The 17,650-nt window shown below is 48.3% G+C and overlaps 1 protein-coding gene across 33 annotated transcripts in view; it reads left to right on the plus strand.

The window, feature by feature from the left end:
• The window catches only part of COBL (cordon-bleu WH2 repeat protein), a 284,755-nt gene that overhangs the window by 194,321 nt on the left and 72,784 nt on the right, over positions 1–17,650 (plus strand). For 23 of the 33 annotated variants that reach the window (XM_058296598.1, XM_058296606.1, XM_058296610.1 and 20 more), the window contains 2 exons: positions 3,083–3,221; positions 6,772–6,942. In XM_058296598.1, coding sequence (XP_058152581.1) covers positions 3,083–3,221; positions 6,772–6,942 — 310 coding nt within the window. The remainder of the gene's footprint in view (positions 1–3,082; positions 3,222–6,771; positions 6,943–17,650) is intronic. The other 10 variants (XM_058296620.1, XM_058296617.2, XM_058296618.2 and 7 more) reach the window with 1 other exon arrangement.

Raw genomic sequence — 17,650 nt, forward strand, 5'->3', positions numbered from 1 at the left:
TTTTCTGGATACCCATGAAAACTAACAAGGACTCTAGGGGAAAAAAGCATTTGTGCATTAGATATCAGCTTGATTAGAGCTCCCCAACCCTTGCCACACACTGTTCAAATATTGTACCTTAATTCATCAGGAGCAGCACCACACCTGGAGCATGGATGGTATTCAGCAAGCGATTGTTGAATGAATGTTATCTCTGGGAGAACTACCAGTGGGTGAAACTGGGCAATCTTGGCAAAGGCTGGAGGATTTTAATACTTCTCCAAATCCTGTAACAAGGGAGTGAGCCAGAGCCATCTTTCAACAGCTGAAATTGCTTTTCCAAATTGGGTAAACCAGAATGCTTCTCTACTCCCCTCTTCTAATTCCCTCCCTCTTGATGTTGACACCCCATGGAATTCTGGAATATGTCCTCATTATACAAACAGTGAGTGAGGACTTAGAGGGCTTTGATTACCAAGCATGGAGTCACAGAACAAACCATGTCCCCAAATTAACCCCAAATTACAATTTTAGCAACGTTCCCAGCCCAGAATATAATGTACGTTTTATAGCTTTATCTCTTCTTCATTAGACTGTGAATAGCTTGAGGTCAATAACTTTAAACAATTTGAATCCTCTGCTGTTCCTATCACAAAACAAGTATTCTACAACTGTTTGCTTGTTAGCTGGGGGAGTGAAATAATGACATGGAACAAAGTCTCTCACTATTTTAAGAAGCAGCAGAGAAATAGGGACTAGAAGATAATACAAGTAAGTAAATCGTAGCATTCTAACGATCATAATAAATGAATGGATTGATGTCACATCTCAAAGACGTCAAGGTTACTGAGTCAAAGCTCTTTGCCTTTCACCGTTATCATCAACAGGCAGGATAGAAATTGCAGGCTGGCATATAATACCTTACCAAGGAGCACCCCCATAGTAGGTAGAAAGTTGACCAGACTACAGGGTACCTAGCTCACACACCACACTGGCATCCAGTCCCAGAGAAGTCTTGCAGTGTTCCAACGTTAAGACAATTGACCAACTTGTCTTGTTTTTAAGTAGCTATTGGAAAACCGAAAATTTTGATATCCATTTATTTACAAAAGTCCTGGCAGCTTTATTGAAATCCTGATGTGTCAAATGCCAAGCCATATGTCAAGGATTCTTGCTGTCATCCCTCCAAATTTCACATTCCCCTTACTTGAAAAGTTACACTTAAAAGGTTTCATTGAAAACTCAAAAGGAAAAAAAGAAGCAATGTGTGCAAATACAAAACTACAAGGGCATTCAAAAGAAGTTTAATTTTAATAGCAAACACAAAACAATCTTAACGGTCAGCCAAAGCAGAGGGAGTTAATTAATAAATTACGGCTCGCCGATCCAATGGAGTGTTTTACAGTCTCTGGGAAAATAAGGGTAAATGAAACAAAGCAGTTTTTCTCTCTCTCCTTTTAAATCCCCACTGAAATGAATACAATGTTTAAGTACACTAAGGTAAAGATGGAGGGAAGAAGCAGGAACAGTTATCAATGAACATTTTGGACGCTGGAATGTCTTTCACATGTGGTGCCTCCCTCATGAAGCAGTTGCGCTGAAACCTGTCCCCCTGGCTGGCTGAGAAAGAGAAGAGAACCCCAGGGAGGCTCAGGGAGTGGAGGCAGAGGGTCCCCTGCCCCCTGGGGGCAAGGCCGGCTGGGAGCGTGGACGCGGAGCAGCTGAAGCCAGCAGAGGGCTGCCTGCCCATGGGACCCGAGACCCCAGGACCGCAGAGAGGAAGGCCGAACTCAGAGGCGAAGGAGAGCTCTCGGCCCTCCCGCGAGACCCACACTCTGAAAGACGAGTGTCCCCCCCAGGCAGTGGGTGGGAGGGTCACTGCGTGGATTGCTCAGAGAGAATCCTGCAGGAACTGATATTTGGGGGTTCCCTGGGGAGTCGGCCAGATTTCTGCCCAGACCACAGGGAAGCCCATCTGTTTGCCAACCACCCCGGAAATGAGGGAGTGAGGAAGCTCAGTCTACGCTTCAGGAACAGCCGGAACCGGCAGGTACAGGTCTACAGGCAAAACCGATGTCACTTTGAATAGACTTGCCCAATATTGACAGGCTGCCTTTAGAAGATGCAAGTTTTTCGGTGCCCGATATCTTTGAGCAGAAGCTGGATTTCTGCACTGGGTGGGAGATGGGTGAGCTGGGCCCCCTGGGCCCCAGTTCTGGTAAACGATTCCAGACCCAGTGGCGGTCAGCCTGTGGAGGTTTGCGCCAGCTGCTTTGGAGGGGGCCAGGGCTGGAGAGCCAGCCCACACCAGGGCAGGTGAGGAGCACGCTGCCTTCTTGCTTTGCTCGGGCACAGATCGTGGCGGCCCTGGATGAGGCTCCCAGAAGGGATTTAAAGAAGGGCTAAAGAGCCCTTTCTCACACTTAGGCAGAGGGGAAGTTCCAAGGGTGTAGGGTTGAATCGTGCCCCCCGAAAAAGCCGTGTGCTTCACCATTCTCCCCATGCCTGCGGGTGTGGAGCCGGTGGGAACAGGAGCTTTTGGAGACAGTTTGGGCTACTGACTCAGGGTGTGTCTGGACCCACAGTCCAAGAGGCCATAGACAGAGAAGAAACTGGAAGGCAGGGGTCAGAGGAGGCTGCTGGAAGGCAGCGTCAGACAGAAGGACAGCCAGAGGGGAGGCCGGCACCCCGCGGTGAAGGGAGCTCCGAGCCCTGGAGCTCCAGGAAGTGCGGGCACCGCCGACACCCCCGGGAGGCAGGCCTGGCATCTTCATTTCCGACTTGTTCTAGCCTTAAAACCACGAGCCAGCAAATGCTTGCTTCTCAGCCAACGCCTCGTGTGGTGTTGGCCCAGCAGCCTGGCAACCCCCGGGCAGCGGGGAGTGGACCCCAGAGCCTTCGGCACGTTGGGGCGGCGGGGAGCCCCCGTGCGCCAGCTGCCGCATCTGCTTCCACCTCCGCCTCAACGTTCACCCCAAAGGGGCCGGCAAACCAACAGCCCTCCTTTTAGCGCCGAGTCACACGGACCCGGGTTATGCCCGCCTCCTCCCCCTCCCCCGAACAGTCGCCCTGACGCCCGTCTCCCCTTCCTTGTACCTTACAGGTGTCGCTGGGGTCCCAGATGGACCTACAGAAGAAGAAGAGGCGGGCGCCCGCCCCGCCGCCCCCACAGCCCCCGCCGCCGAGCCCCTCGGTCCCCAGCCGCATGGAGGACACCGAGGACAAACGGAGGAGCGCCGCGGGTGAGTGAGGGCCTGCGGGCCGCGTCCGCATGTGCTGGTGCTGCATGCGCCTTGGCTCTTCACTGCGCGGCAGCCGTGCACCCGGCTGTGCCTGGCGAGGAAGGGAAGTCTGGGGGCGACTGCTGAGGTCCCTGAAGAGCCCTGTGGCTCGGTGTCACGGGCCCTGTGTGGGCATCTAGAGGGGGGCACGGGGAGGGAGGCTGAAGGAGCCAGAGAGCGGGGAGACCTGCCAAGCCAGCGAGCATGGAAGGCGACTCAGCCTCTGAGGGAACAGGGACCCCTGCTCAAGACGGCCCCTTGGGACGCGGGTCTGGAAGACATGTGGCCTGTGACATTCACAGAGCAGCTGACAGCAGCTCAGGAATTTGGAGTATCCTGTGTAGAACTGGTGTACCTCTTGTATAGGTAGCAGAGAGCAGTCTATGAGAAAAAGAAGGCCAAGGAAAAGAGGGTGGAGTCGTCATATCCTTGAGCAGAAAGAGACCCCTTAGAGCAGGGCTTGGTAACGTCTCCTGGTCCGCGGACCCCTTCGCCAGCCGGGCCAAAACCACAGCCCCCTCACCAAGTCCACACTGACTGTGTGTGACTTAATAAATAGGTCCCCCCCGCACCACACATCCCCACAGGAATGACATGCTCCTGAACGCCTGTCCGAGCTCACAGACCCCTGGTGAGATCCCTGCAGCCCACTCCCACATTGCACGGGCGGTGGCACGAGGCCTGCGGGACAGGGCCTCCAGACCCGCCGGCCGGGCGAGGCTCATTCAGTTTTAAGATCTCGCCGTGCTCCTATTCCATCCACCCGGGACCGAAAGGCTGGGAAGGGGAGGGGCCCGTGAGGAGGCAGCTCAGGGCTCAGACGCTCCAGCCAGAGTGGGACCCCGCGGCTGCACCCCCAGAGCACCCGGGAGCCCGTCAGCCTGCCCTTCACGGGCAGTTTAACTGCAGGGGCCTGATCCCGCAACCCCAGAAGTGAATCCGCCCCAAGGAGAAGCGGCTGCAGCCTCTGAGACGTCACTCGGCACTCGGCACTTCTGGGCTCTTGGCCAGCGTCCTCCCCCTAGTCAGGACATCAGTTTTAATGTCGTAGCCTTTGACAGCCCGGCAATCAATTCTGCCAAGGAACAACCACCTGTATTTCATGTCAGTCCATCTTTTTCCCCCAAGGAGAATGCCGTCCGGTTTAAAGAAAGCATTACGCTGTTTTCTGACAGTCGTTAAAATAAACCTCGTTTTCTCCTGTCCGGGGGTGACCCCCCAGGCCCCCTCCCACCCTCCCCCTGCCCTTTTCTTAAAGGGACCGAAGCCCTCCGATCTGGAAGCTCCTTGGTGAGCCTCCAAGGAAGGCCCACTTCAACTGGCACCGGGGTATCCTGCAAGCCTCCAGGCGCCTCCTGACCCAGCCCCCGAGAGGCCAAGGTGTCTTCCCACCTTGGAGAACCTGGTCTGCCGGTGCCGGGCCCTCGGCTGGCAGCTCAGGTGGACGGGGGGCAGCATGGAGAATTGTAGCAACAACTCTCTAGCTAAGAAGCAGGTTAGAAAGAAGAAGTGTGCATAGAAGAATCTCACAAGTCCTTCTCTCTAGTCCACAAAATATTCTTTGTCGAAACTGAAAGGAGACCAGACATCCCTTTCCTACTAAAAATAAATTTGAATATTTTTGGGGCGGGGAATGGTAGAGAATATCTTGATGGCCATTTCGAGTCAGGCTTCCATCCCTACCCCAAATCCGAAGAATTTAAAGAAACAGCATCACACACCAAACTCACTTTTAACCCAAGTCTTTAGGTTTAAAAACAAGCAAACAAAAAGCACCCCCCGTCCAAAAAGAAGGTTGAGTGCCTTCTCTATTCAGCCCCCCAGAAGAAAAAGATCTGGGACTTGGGCTACAATTGTACTATAGCTGGCCCAGTATTTCCTGACCCATATTTCTTGGGAAACAAAAATCAGACTTCAGGAAAGGAGACCGTTTTCCTATGTGCTTTGCCCAGGCCGCCTTGCTCTGAAGGAGTGTTTGCTCACGTACAGGTGCATTAGGTCTGACAAGCAGCACCTACCCAGGCTGATTCTGGCTTATTTGCTTTTTGGAGATGCAACTTTGAGGGAGGAAATGATATGCAGACATGGAGCAATTAATGTTTTTCTCTGTCTAAAGAACTATAACCAAGCAGAGGAGTAAATGGCTACAGCACTTGATGGAGAACTGGTGTTTCTTCATAAATTTATTTATAGTCTGGAGAACAGCATAAAGCATGGAATCTAGTAGATATCAGAACACTATACACGTTAAACTTTTGAAGGAAGTGGTTTAGAAAGTATGCTAGTACAGATGGCTTATGTCCCTAAGAATTCATATCTTTTATTACCTTCAGCCATCCATTTTTTAAAAAAATTTGCAGCATAACGACATTGTTTCTATAAAATTGTAAATGGATCCTTAGCAGATTAAAAAAAAAGTGACTGTTTCAGTTGCCCCCAAAGTGCAGTGGAGTGAGGAATGCCCCCCCTACTCTTTCTCCAAACTGAGGAAGTTCCTCAAAACAAAATCTGGAAACCATTCTCCTAAACCCTGAAAGGGGTTGAAAGTCTAAGCAGTCTTAAAAAGAGCCATACTAAATTAATGGTTAATCAAGCCATAGTAGGTCAATGGATGTAGGAAAGCAGGGAGAGTAAACGAAAACATCAACAAAAAGATTCCATGAAACTTCAAAAGGCTAAAGTGAATAGAAGGAGCTCCTTCTAACGTCACAGAGTGGTTTCAGGGGCTTTTAAGAAGGGTTTTAAAGTCCAGCATTTGAGTCATTGTGCCTGCCAAAAACAAATTCCGACCAGGCAGGCATTTCCCAGTTGGCCCCCCATGAGGACACCGGGGAGGTGAGGTTTGGGAGAGCGAGTGAGGCTGGACCCAGTGCAGGTGGGTTGGCCCTGGCGTAGGTGGGCTGGCCCTGGCATAGGTGGGCTGGCCCTGGCGCAGGTGAGGCTGGCCCTGGCGCAGGTGGACAGGACCTGGTGCAGGTGAGGCTGGCCCTGGCGCAGGTGGGCAGGCCCTGGTGCAGGTGAGGCTAGTCCCGGTGCAGGTGGGTTGGCCCTGGCATAGGTGACGCTGGCCCTGGCATAGGTGGGCTGGCCCTGGTGCAGGTGAGGCTGGCCCTGGCACAGGTGAGGCTGGCCCTGGCGCAGGTGAGGCTAGTCCCGGTGCAGGTGGGTTGGCCCTGGCATAGGTGACGCTGGCCCTGGCATAGGTGGGCTGGCCCTGGCATAGGTGGGCTGGCCCTGGCACAGGTGAGGCTGGCCCTGGCGCAGGTGAGGCTAGTCCCGGTGCAGGTGGGTTGGCCCTGGCATAGGTGACGCTGGCCCTGGCATAGGTGGGCTGGCCCTGGTGCAGGTGAGGCTGGCCCTGGCACAGGTGAGGCTGGCCCTGGCGCAGGTGAGGCTGGCCCTGGTGCAGGTGGGCTGGCCCCGGCATAGGGCAGGTGGCAGCGCCATGGCTCCTGAGGGCAGGTCCTCCTGCGGCTTGCCCTCCTGAAGTAACCCCCTTGATTCCGTGTAGGTGTTGGACGGCAGGTGCCACAAAAGCCTCCGAGAGGCAGCGCTCGGGGCCCACCCCAGTTAGTGCTGCCCCCACCCCCGCCCTACCCACCTCCAGATGCCGACGGGATGGAGGCGCTCAGCTTTCCGGGGGAAGGCGCCGCTCCCGAGGCCTCGGACCCAAGACCCAAACGTAGGTGCCTGTCGTCTTCATTGCAACCGTTGACCGTCCATCTCTCTGGTCACTCCTGGTGTCAGAGCTGGGTCCCCAGACTTTCCATCCTTGCCTCTGGGTGTGTGTGCTTTTCCTCTCCAGCTCTTCTTCTTAATGCTCGATGCAGTGTGTCCGATGAGCAGTGAATGCACTTTGAGTGCCCGTAAAGCGGGATCTACCCCTTCAGCGGTTCCACTCTGGGCATAGACTCCCGCTAGAGTGGCCCCTTTGCGAGCTGAGATGGTCAGCGAGGAGCAGGTGCTCCTCAGACTGGAGCTGCCCCAGCTCACCTGAAATGGCAATGCTAAGGGCAGACGCGGTGGTGCCTGTCAGCCCACCCGGGCAGACTGTGACGGCGTGGGAGCGCTGCGTGCGATGGCGCGGAGGGCTGAGAAATTAGAGCCTTTGAGCCAGTGGCCAAGTATTAGTACTTCCACTCTGCAGAGAAGGAAACTGAGGCACAAAAAAGGGAACCTGCTTGAGTCCAGCAGTAGCCAAAATTAGAATCCTATTTTGGTGGCGGACTTTGGCCCAGTGGTTAGGGCATCCGTCTACCACATGGGAGGTCCATGGTTCAAACCCCGGGCCTCCTTGACCCGTGTGGAGCTGGCCCATGCGCAGTGCTGATGCGCGCAAGGAGTGCCCTGCCACGCAGGGGTGTCCCCCGTGTAGGGGAGCCCCACGCGCAAGGAGTGCGCCCTGTAAGGAGAGCCGCCCAGCGCGAAAGAAAGTGCAGCCTGCCCAGGAATGGTGCCGCACACATGGAGAGCTGATGCAGCAAGATGATGCAACAAAAAGAAACACAGATTCCTGTGCCGCTGACAACAGCAGAAGCAAACGAAGAATACGCAGCAAATAGACACAGAGAACAGACAACTGGGGTGGGGAGGAAGGGGAGAGAAATAAATAAACAAATCTTTCAAAAAGAAGAATCCTATTTTGCTTCTAGGACTGGTTTCACCCTGTCTGAGATAGGGCTTCCCTCACTGTTTGCTTAGGCACATTGGGGCGTTAATGAGCGCTATGCATAGCACTCCAGCCTCCAGGCTGGGAAGGGCTTTCCCCGAGTATCTATCTACACCCAGGGGCGTCGTCCGCTGTCCAACCTGAGCTTGTCCCTCTTCCTGTATGGCTCTGCCCGGGGTTGCCCGGTTATAAGCTACGTCCACGGAGCCACCAGCCACTCCCCAGTCTGAGTCCACAGAGGGTCTCCCACCTCCCGGTAAGGACGCCATCTCCACCGCGAGACCGCAGGACCTTTTTCTGTCTTCCTGGGAAACGACTAGCCGACCTGAGAAAGGAAGGTAACTGGTTGGTTCCTCTTCTCCGCTCTCTAAGCAAGCCATCCCGAGTCATCATTCTGTCTTCACCGATCGTTCTTTTTCGCCCTGACACTAAGTGTGCCCTCCTTGAACTTGTTCATGCTTCCAAATGCAGAGGAATTCTCAGAGTGTGCTGAAAACTTAAGAGCAGACGCATCAGTCGGAGGATGACAACGACAGTGCGGCGGACTCATTCCCTCTCCCCCGGGAAGAGAGCCCATCGTCAACCCGCACGGGAGGACTCGCTGGGCACGAGGCCATGGCTGAGGATCACCCACCGTCCACAAGGCCGGGAGCTCCGTGGGTCTGCACCCGTGAAGGCCAGGACCGGCTCCAGGCCCACGTGCCAACACCTGACTTGGTGCAGACTCCAGCACTGGCGGGTCCACGGCACCGGACCTGGAGGCTGCTAACAAGCCCCACATGTGGGCTGCAGGGACCCTAGAAGACTCTCACGGCAATGACTGCATAAGGAAGGAGCGGAGCAGCAAACAGACCTGCTTTCCTCTTTTCTCGCATGACCGTGTCCCCTGGCCGCCCCTGTTGGCTTCCTCTGTGCTTGCCATCGGGAACTTCCTTTACCCTCAGAATTGCCCGTGCTGTTCCCCGTCCTCCTCCCTCCACACAGCCCAGGGATGCCGAGAGCAGGGTGAAGAAGAGGGGGAGGTACAGCAGGAGGCCCCCAGATAGCAGTGGAATGGACCCACCTCCCTCCCCAGCCGTGGGGGCAGCAGGGGCTGCGCAGGAGGCTCCCCTCCACCCTCCACCCCTACTGTTCTCTCCCAGCTGCTTCCAGCACCGAGTGACTGCATCCCATGCCACGCTTCAATTTTACCTCATTAGCAGAATGGCCAGCCCTTTGTTTACAGCACTGAAGACTGGAATCGGGCAAGTGGATGTGGTTCAACTGAAAGAGCATCTGCCTATCACAGGGGAGGTCCAGGGTTCAAACCCAGGGCCTTCTGGCCCGTGTGGTGAGCTGGCCCATGTGCAGTGCTGATGCACGCAAGTAGCGCCCTTCCATGCAGGGGTGTCCCCCGCATAGGGAAGCCTCATGCACAAGGAGTGTGCCCCTCAAGGAGAGCTGCCCCGCATGAAAAAAAGCGCAGCCTGCCCAGGAGTGGCACCCCACACACACATAGCTGACACAGCAAGATGACAACAAAAAGAGACACAGGTTCCTGGTGCCACTGACAAGAATGCAGACAGACAGAGAATGGATACAGAGAGCAGACAATGGAGGCGGGGGGAGCAAGGAAAGGGAGAAAAATAAAAAAAAAATAAACTGGGATCGCCTGCCGAACCGGGTGGAAAGCAACATGCCTTCGTTGATTCAGGTCTTTAAAGAAGAGGAGAGCACATCCTTTGTTTCCTTGTTTTATTTCTTCGTGCAGTGTTGCACTCCAGGTCCTACTTTTGCCTGTCTCGAGAGCTGTAGGTTGTTAGCACAGAAGGTGTTGGATGTTAATTGTGCCTCTCTTGTCTTATGCTTTCCATCAACAGCCCCAGTCAAATTTCTGAATGTTTTTAGTTGTATGGAAGCTCAGCGGGGACATTTTCATTTCTCCTGCAAGGTCTTGCATGGCTCTTGGGAGTTCAGTTTTAGACCTGGGATCCTTGCAAGAGGAATGGGTGTATTTGTCGTGGAAGCGTGAACTGCCCACCTAAGAACAGGCCTTGTACACATAAGCTGTCCCTCAGCCCTTAACACAGCTCTGTGTGCTTGACGCTGGTGTCGGGCTCCTGTCCTGCGGTAACTGAGGCCGGGAAAGGTACGGAACAAGCCTGAGGTCTCCCCGCCAAAGAGTGAGAGCGCTGCAGTTTTCACTATGGCAACCCTGACCCTAAAACTTAGTTCCTGCCATCACGCTGCACTTTTCTCCTGCTGTGCCCCAAATGCCCACGTGTTGCTTTTGGCTTTCACACATCCACTGGGATTTGTTCAATGGATGACATCACCCACTATCCTTAAAAAGGAGGCAAATCCATTTTCTTGAAAACCAGAAGCACAGCTGACGTTCACAAGATAAGAATTTAAGAAGCTAACAGATAATGGATTTGGGAGCAGACATAAGAGGACATGAAATAGGTCCACTACACTCCACCTTTCTTTGATCTCTCTCACACTGGGCCTTCCTGTCCCAACCGTTCCCTTCTCCCCTCCGTTGTCCTCTGTGGGATCGACCCTGCCCCAGTCCTGGGGGCTTTGCTGGCATACTCCTTCACATGCCCAGGGCGTCCTTCCTGCGCCACCTCCCAACCAGCCTACCTGAGAAGTAGCGAGGTCTCAGGCCCTGAATCCAGGAACAAACCCCCTTTCTTCCCAGTTTAGTGCTTCAGTGTTACCAGCACAGGGCCATTAAACTGCATTTGCCTGGAACAAAGGCCTCATGGAGATGACTGTATTTTCTAGTCCAGTGCCACTTGTCTCTGGGATTCCTGAACTCTTTTTGATGAAATATCCTGTTTGCAGTCATGAGTTTCAGATGTGGGAGAATGACTTTCCCCTAATGTATATATATGGCTCAAAGAGGGACCCAGCGCCCTCCACGTTCCCAGCTCAGCATGGATATCCGATGGCCATGAGCCCTTTGCAAGCATTAGCCACAGTCAATGGGTAGAGTTATCTGTCCACACCCTGCTGCCTTTTACCCAGCCTCAAGCATGTCTTTGCTGTTTAATCACTCCAGGCTCTCTGTCCAGGTCTGCACTGTCCAATAGAGTAGGCACTATTAAACTAAAAATTCAGATCCATGGTCACACCAGCCATATTCCAAGGACTCAGTAGCCAAGGTGATTAGTGGCTACCATTTTGGAGAGTACAGGTCTAGAATATCTACCCGCAGCCATCTGAACCAAGCCCAGCCTACATCCCCTTCCTCTGGCTAAGGCCATCTCATGAGGCGGTTTTTGGCATGCCTACCCCTTCTTCCAGTGTTCATTTCTTCCATTATACTCTAGCCATTTGTCTTTTACTTTGCTTACTGTACTGCTTCCTACAATAGTTTCAGTTAGTTGAAGGCTTGAACAGCCTTATTCATATCTGGATCCATTCTTTACTTCAGCTCCGTGCCTGATACACAATATTTGCCTGACATATATTAAGTAAAGTAAGATACAGAATACATCTTACTGTGTGAATTTTAAGTATCAGATTACAATGCTGCCCTTCAAATTCATTAACCAGAGGTATTTTCTGATCCCAACATTTTAGTTGTGTAGAATAGTCTCATACAAGTCAAGATCACATCAAAGACTCTTAGAGATGTACCAGAATAAGCTGTGAAAAGCGCTGTGCTATTCAGCCACCCAGCCTTTACTTTCTCTTTGGTTGGCTCCTAGTCTGGGATCTCTGTTGCGATGTCTTCATTTGAGTACTAGGCAACCTCAAAGGCAGACCCCAGGGATCCTCACCTCCTGGTCTTGACACATTTGTGTAAGCCTTGGAGGTGGACAGGGTTTAGTAACTCCTATCTAGTGAATGGAATATAGCAGAAGTAGTGGCATATCACTCCCCACTTCAGAGATTAGGTTACAAAAAGACTGTTGGCTTCTGTCTCATGCACACTCTCTTACTTGTGCACTCTAAAGAAATCCAGCTTCCAGGTTGTGAGCTACTCTATGGAGAGGCTCACATAGAAAGGAATTGAGACCCTCAGTCCAAGAGGCCACGAGGGACTGAATTCTGCCAGCAGCCACTTCCGTGAGCTTAGAGGTAGGTCCTCCCCTGTTTGAGCCTTGAGATGAAACCACAGCTCAGGCCAACAACTTGGTTTCAGCCTTGTGAGAGACCTTGAGTCAGAGGCACCTTGATAATTGTGCCCAGGTTCCAGACCCCCAGATACTATGAGATAATAAATGCTTATTGTTTTAGGCCATTACATATTGTGGTGATTTCTTATGCAACATTAGAGAAGTAATATAAGTTTGCAAGTAAGAGAAACACAGTTTCAAACCTACTTAAGCATGTAAAAAATATCTTCTTTCATATAACTAAAATCTCAGAGCAGAGCAGACCTCAGGGTGAGTTGATTCTGAAGCCTAAAATTATCATTGGGGATCCAGGGTCTTTCATTGTATCATCGTCTTTGGTGTGAGCATCTTCCTCAGACCAGTAGCAAGGAGGCCATAGCAATTCCATGCATCACATCCAGACATCAAAATTTTCAGAGAGGGAAGAAAGACTTTTCTAATAGCTTAATAGGAGAAAGAAAACCTTCTCCAGCAATTTCCCCTGCAGATTTCATCTGGGAAATTCTTTTGGCAAGACAAGCCCATCTCAGGAACTGGGGTTGAGGTTGACTTTCCCTAAGGTGAATGGAACTAGCGTATCAAAATTGGGATCCTGTTAATTAGGAAAAATGGATGTTGTGTAAACAGCCAACCATGTCCACTGTATTTGTTGCAGCTTGTAGCTTGGTTGCAGTCTGGATAATATAAGACATGTTATGAGTACTATGAATGAAGAGGGGACTGTATGGTAATGGAGAGGATTGGGTGAATGACTTGGGTCAAAGTTATGCTCAAGGGAGAACTTCTGGGAAAATGGCAGAGGAGGGAGCAACAAGACTCAGTCCTACTTCCAAAACAGCTATAATACAAGCAGGAACTGCTTGAAACAACTGTTCTGAGGCTCCAGAGGAGAGAAGAACAATAAATAACGTTGAAGGAAGAGGCTGATAAGCTACAGTAAAGAATAATTAGTAGGTCTATCCATGCAGTGGCTGTCAGCACCCATCCCCCACTCTTGCAATGAACCACCTTGAGGTCCAGTCCTTGGCTAGCTGCTTCCCCAAGAACAAAGGTGGACATGATTAAGCAATGATTATGACTTTTGATTAGCAAATTCAGATCACTAGCTCTTGGCTGTGAGCTATTCTTTCAACCCACTCTGGACAAAGGTGTAGGCAGCCTCTCCCTGAAGAGCAACGGAGGCAGCAGAGATTTAAAGATGGGCTGTGAGGAACAGTCTGCTCAACACCAAGAAAGCATAACTTGGGGAGCCATTAAAGGGACTTTGGGCATCATTTCTGGTCCCATACCCAGGGCAGTTTGGAGCCATTCTGCACACACTTTGTTGTTCACAGGCCTAATTTGGCTGGGAAATACTAAATTGGGAAATCCTTTCTGGGATGACCTTTTCCCAGAATTTGTTCTCCAGGCAAAATTACCTAGATACAATGAAAGTAATGTACAAAAACTATGCAGGCAAACTAAAAACAAACAGAAAACATCAAGATTCCTAGAGAAGGAACAGAGGAAAAGAAGCTTTCTCCTGGAGGTGCAAAAATTTCACACAAAAAAATGCAATCTTAAAAATTGTATCACATATCTAGAGCATGAATCAGATAAGGAGGAGCTTAAAAAATGTGATTAACACAGGCTATTCTAAAGATCTAGAATAAGTTGAACCAAGCATTAGCAGAAAGCCAATTAGCAGTAAAACCTTAGGCAAGACAGAGAAACTGATCTTCCGAGTAAACTCATCAAGATAAGCAAATGCTTATTCATCAGCAAAAAATTACAAGCCACGCTCAGGAACAGGAAGGCATGGTCCAGGCAAGGGAGCAAATTAAAACTTTAGAGAATGCAGAGAATTTGGAACAACCAAAGATGTTCAAACAAATCTCCAAAGTCAATTCAAGGAGATAAAGGAAAATAGGATTAAAGAGAAAAAAGATATTAAGAATATGTGAGCATAAAAAGAATATTGAAAGTATAAAAAGAAACATAACAAACTATGGGGTTGAAATGCACAATAGAAGAAATTAAAAATACCCAAGAGGCATAGAACACCAGACTTGAACAAGCAGAAGAAAGAATCAGCAAAGTAGAAGACTAGATAATCAAAATCTTACAGGCAGAAAGAACAGAGAAAGAATGGGGAAAAACTGAGCAAGGTCTCAGAGATTTGAATGACAGTATAAAGTGCACAAACATAAATGTCCTGGGTGTCCTGGGAGGATAAGAGAAGGCAAAGGGGCAGAAAGAATATTTGAGGAAATAATGGCCAAAAATTTCTCACCTCCCATGAAGAACATAAATATATGTGTCCAAGAAGTACAACATACTTCAAACAGAATAAATTCTGATATACTCCTAGATACATGTTAATCAGAATGCCAAATGCCAAAGATAATGAGTTCCAAAAGCAGCAAGAGAAAAGTGATTTGTCACATATAAGGGATCCACAGTAGTCTATGTGCCAGTTTCTCATCAGAAACCATGGAGAAGAGAAGGCAGTGGTATGATATATTTTAGGTACTGAAAGAGAAAAACTGGCAGACCAAAATTATTTATCCAGAAAAACTGTCCTTCAAAACTGAGAGAGAGTTTAAAATATTCACAGATAAACAGAAACTGATAGAGTTCATCAATGAAAGACCTACAAAAAATAAAGTGAATTCTTCTGGCTGAAACAGAAAGATAGGAGTGAGAAGCTTGGAGTAGAATAAACAAATGCAGATTATCAGCATGGGTAACTGAAAGGATAAAAAAGAGCCAAAAAAAGCTATGACATATGAAAACCAAAGTATAAAGTGGCTGAAGCAAGTACTGCCTTTACAGTAATAACATGGAATGTTAGTGGATTATACTCCCACATCAAAACATGCAGACTTCAGAATGCATAGGAAAGTATAATCCAACTGTATGCAGTTTACAAGAGACTGACCTTAAGCTCAAGATACAAATAAATTGAAAGTGAAGGGCTGTAAAAAGATAATCCATGCAAATAGTAACCACAGAAGAGCTGGGTATACTATACTAATAGCAGACAAAACAGATTTTAATTGAAAAATTGTTACATGAGACAATGAAGGATGCTATATATATAAAAGCGGCAATCCACCAAAAAGAAATAAAAGTCATAAATATTTATGCAACTAACAATGGTCCCCAAAATAATGAGACAAATGCTGGCAAAACTGAAGGGAGAAATTGACAATTGTTGAAGATTTCCATATACCATTCTCTTCAATAGATAGAACATCTAGACAAAGGATAAGTAAGGAAACAGAGAACTTGAATAATATGATAAATGAACTGGACCTAACAGGCATATACAGAACATTGTACCCCAAAACAGCAGGATATATATTTTCTCAAGTATTCATGGGTCATTCTCTGGGATGGACCACATGTTGGGTCACAAAACAAGTTGCAATAAATTTGAAGAGATTGAAATTATTCAAAGCACTTTCTCTGACCATAATAGAATGAAGCTAGAAATCAATAACAGGCAGAGAACTGGAAAATTCACAAGTATTTGGATTTAAACAACATACTCTTAAACAATCAGTGAGCCAAAGAAGAAATTGCAAGTAAAATCAGCGTATGTCATGAGAAGAATGAAAATGAGAACACAACATGTGAGATCTTATGGGGTACATTGATGGAATTCCTGAGAGAGAAATTTGTAGCCCTAAATGCTTACATTAAAAAAGAAGACAGAGCTAAAATGAAAGACCTAACTGCACACTAGGGGGAACTAGATAAAGAATAGCAACTAATCTCAAAGCAAACAGAAGGAAATGAATTACAAAAACTAGAGCAGAAATAACTGAAATTGAGAATAAAAAAAAAATAGAATTAACAAAACCAAAAAGTTGGTTCTTTGGAAAGAACAATAAAATTGACAAATGTTTAGTGTGCCTTTTGTGGACCCCAGGAAATCTTGTTTTTAAAGTGGATCCCTTCCTATGTCTGTATACCCATTGCAGATGGGACCTTTGATTAGATTCAGTCAAGAGGTCTTTGGATTAGATCAGTTTTGATCAGATCACTTCATTTAAGGGCTTTTGATTAGATTGCTAGTTCCAGGGTGGGTCTTAATCCACTTACTGGAGTCCTTTGTAAACTGGGGACCTAAAAGCTGCAGACATAGAAAGAAGCTTCAGAGACAGAGAAATCTCAAGAGGCTGGGAAAGAGGTCCTGCAGTGCCAGAGGCTGGAATCAGTGGAGCCCAGGGGCATGGAAAGAGGCCCTAGAGAGGCTGAAAGAGTCGAGGCCCAGAGGAGAGGGAAGAGATGAGCCACATGCCTAACTGCCCACAGCTGAGTTCTGGAGAAAGTAAGCCTGAAGAAGAAGGCAGAGATACAATTATGTCCAACCATGTGCCTGATAAAGATGAGCTTGGAGAGAAAGCATCTTTATATGACACTGCTATGTGCCTGATATCCCACGGCTGCAACTTGGTAAGATAGCGTATCTTGATGATGCCTTGATTTGGATACCTCCTAGGCCTCATAACTGTAATCCTTTAACCTAATAAATTCCCATTATAAAAGCCAACCCATTTCTAATATATTGTTCCCAGCAGCTTTTGGCAAACTAAAACACTTAGCTACACTGACCAAAAAATTGTGAAGATGCAAATAAATAAAATCATAAATGAGAGGGGGACATTATTACTGACCCCACGTAAATTTAAAAAATCATAAGAGGATACTATGAACAACTCTTATGCCAACAAGTTAGACAACTTAGATGAAACAGACGAATTCCTAGAAACATCCAAACCTCCTACCTGACCCTAGAAGGAAAAGACCAATTAAAGAGATTGAATAAGTTCATTAAAAACCTCCCAAAAGAGAAAAGCCCTGGGCCAGCTGGCTTCACAGATGAATTCTGCCAATCATTTCAAGAAGAACTAATACCAGTCCTGCTAAAACTCTTCCATGAAATTGACGAGAGGGGAATACATCCTAACTCATTCTTTGAGGCCAACATTATCCTAATACCAAAGCCAGATAAAGATACACTATAAGAAAAGATAATCACGAACCAATTTCTCTTATGAATATGGACACCAAAACCCTCAACAAAATACTGGCAAATCGAATCCAATGGCACATTAAAAAAATATATATACACTATGATCAAATGGATTTTAACCCAGCTATGCAAGGGTGGATCAACACAAGAAAATCAATTGTTACACACCACATTAGCAAAACAAGTGGAAAAAACACATGATCATCTCCATCAAAGCAGAAGAGACATTTGACAATATCCAGCATCTTTTCTTGACAAAAACACTTAGAAAACTAGGAATAGAAGGAAATTTCCTCAACATGATAAGGGGGTTATATGAAAAAGCCATAGCTAAACTTATACTCAGTTGTAAAAGACTGAAGTTTTCCCTCTAAGATCTAAGAAAAGGATGCCCATTGTTAACTACTTTTATTCAACATTGTGCTAAGAGTTTTAGCCAGGGCAATTAGACAATAAAAAATAAATAAAAGGATACAAATTGGAAAAGAAGTAAAATTTCTCTATATGCAGATAACAAGATCCTATATATAGAAAGTCCAGAAAAACAAAGCTACTAGAACTAATAAACCAGTTCAGCAAAGGGGTGGAT

The sequence above is a fragment of the Dasypus novemcinctus genome, chromosome 5 (assembly GCF_030445035.2).
Source record: "Dasypus novemcinctus isolate mDasNov1 chromosome 5, mDasNov1.1.hap2, whole genome shotgun sequence".
In the NCBI taxonomy this organism is placed as follows: Eukaryota; Metazoa; Chordata; class Mammalia; order Cingulata; family Dasypodidae; genus Dasypus; species Dasypus novemcinctus.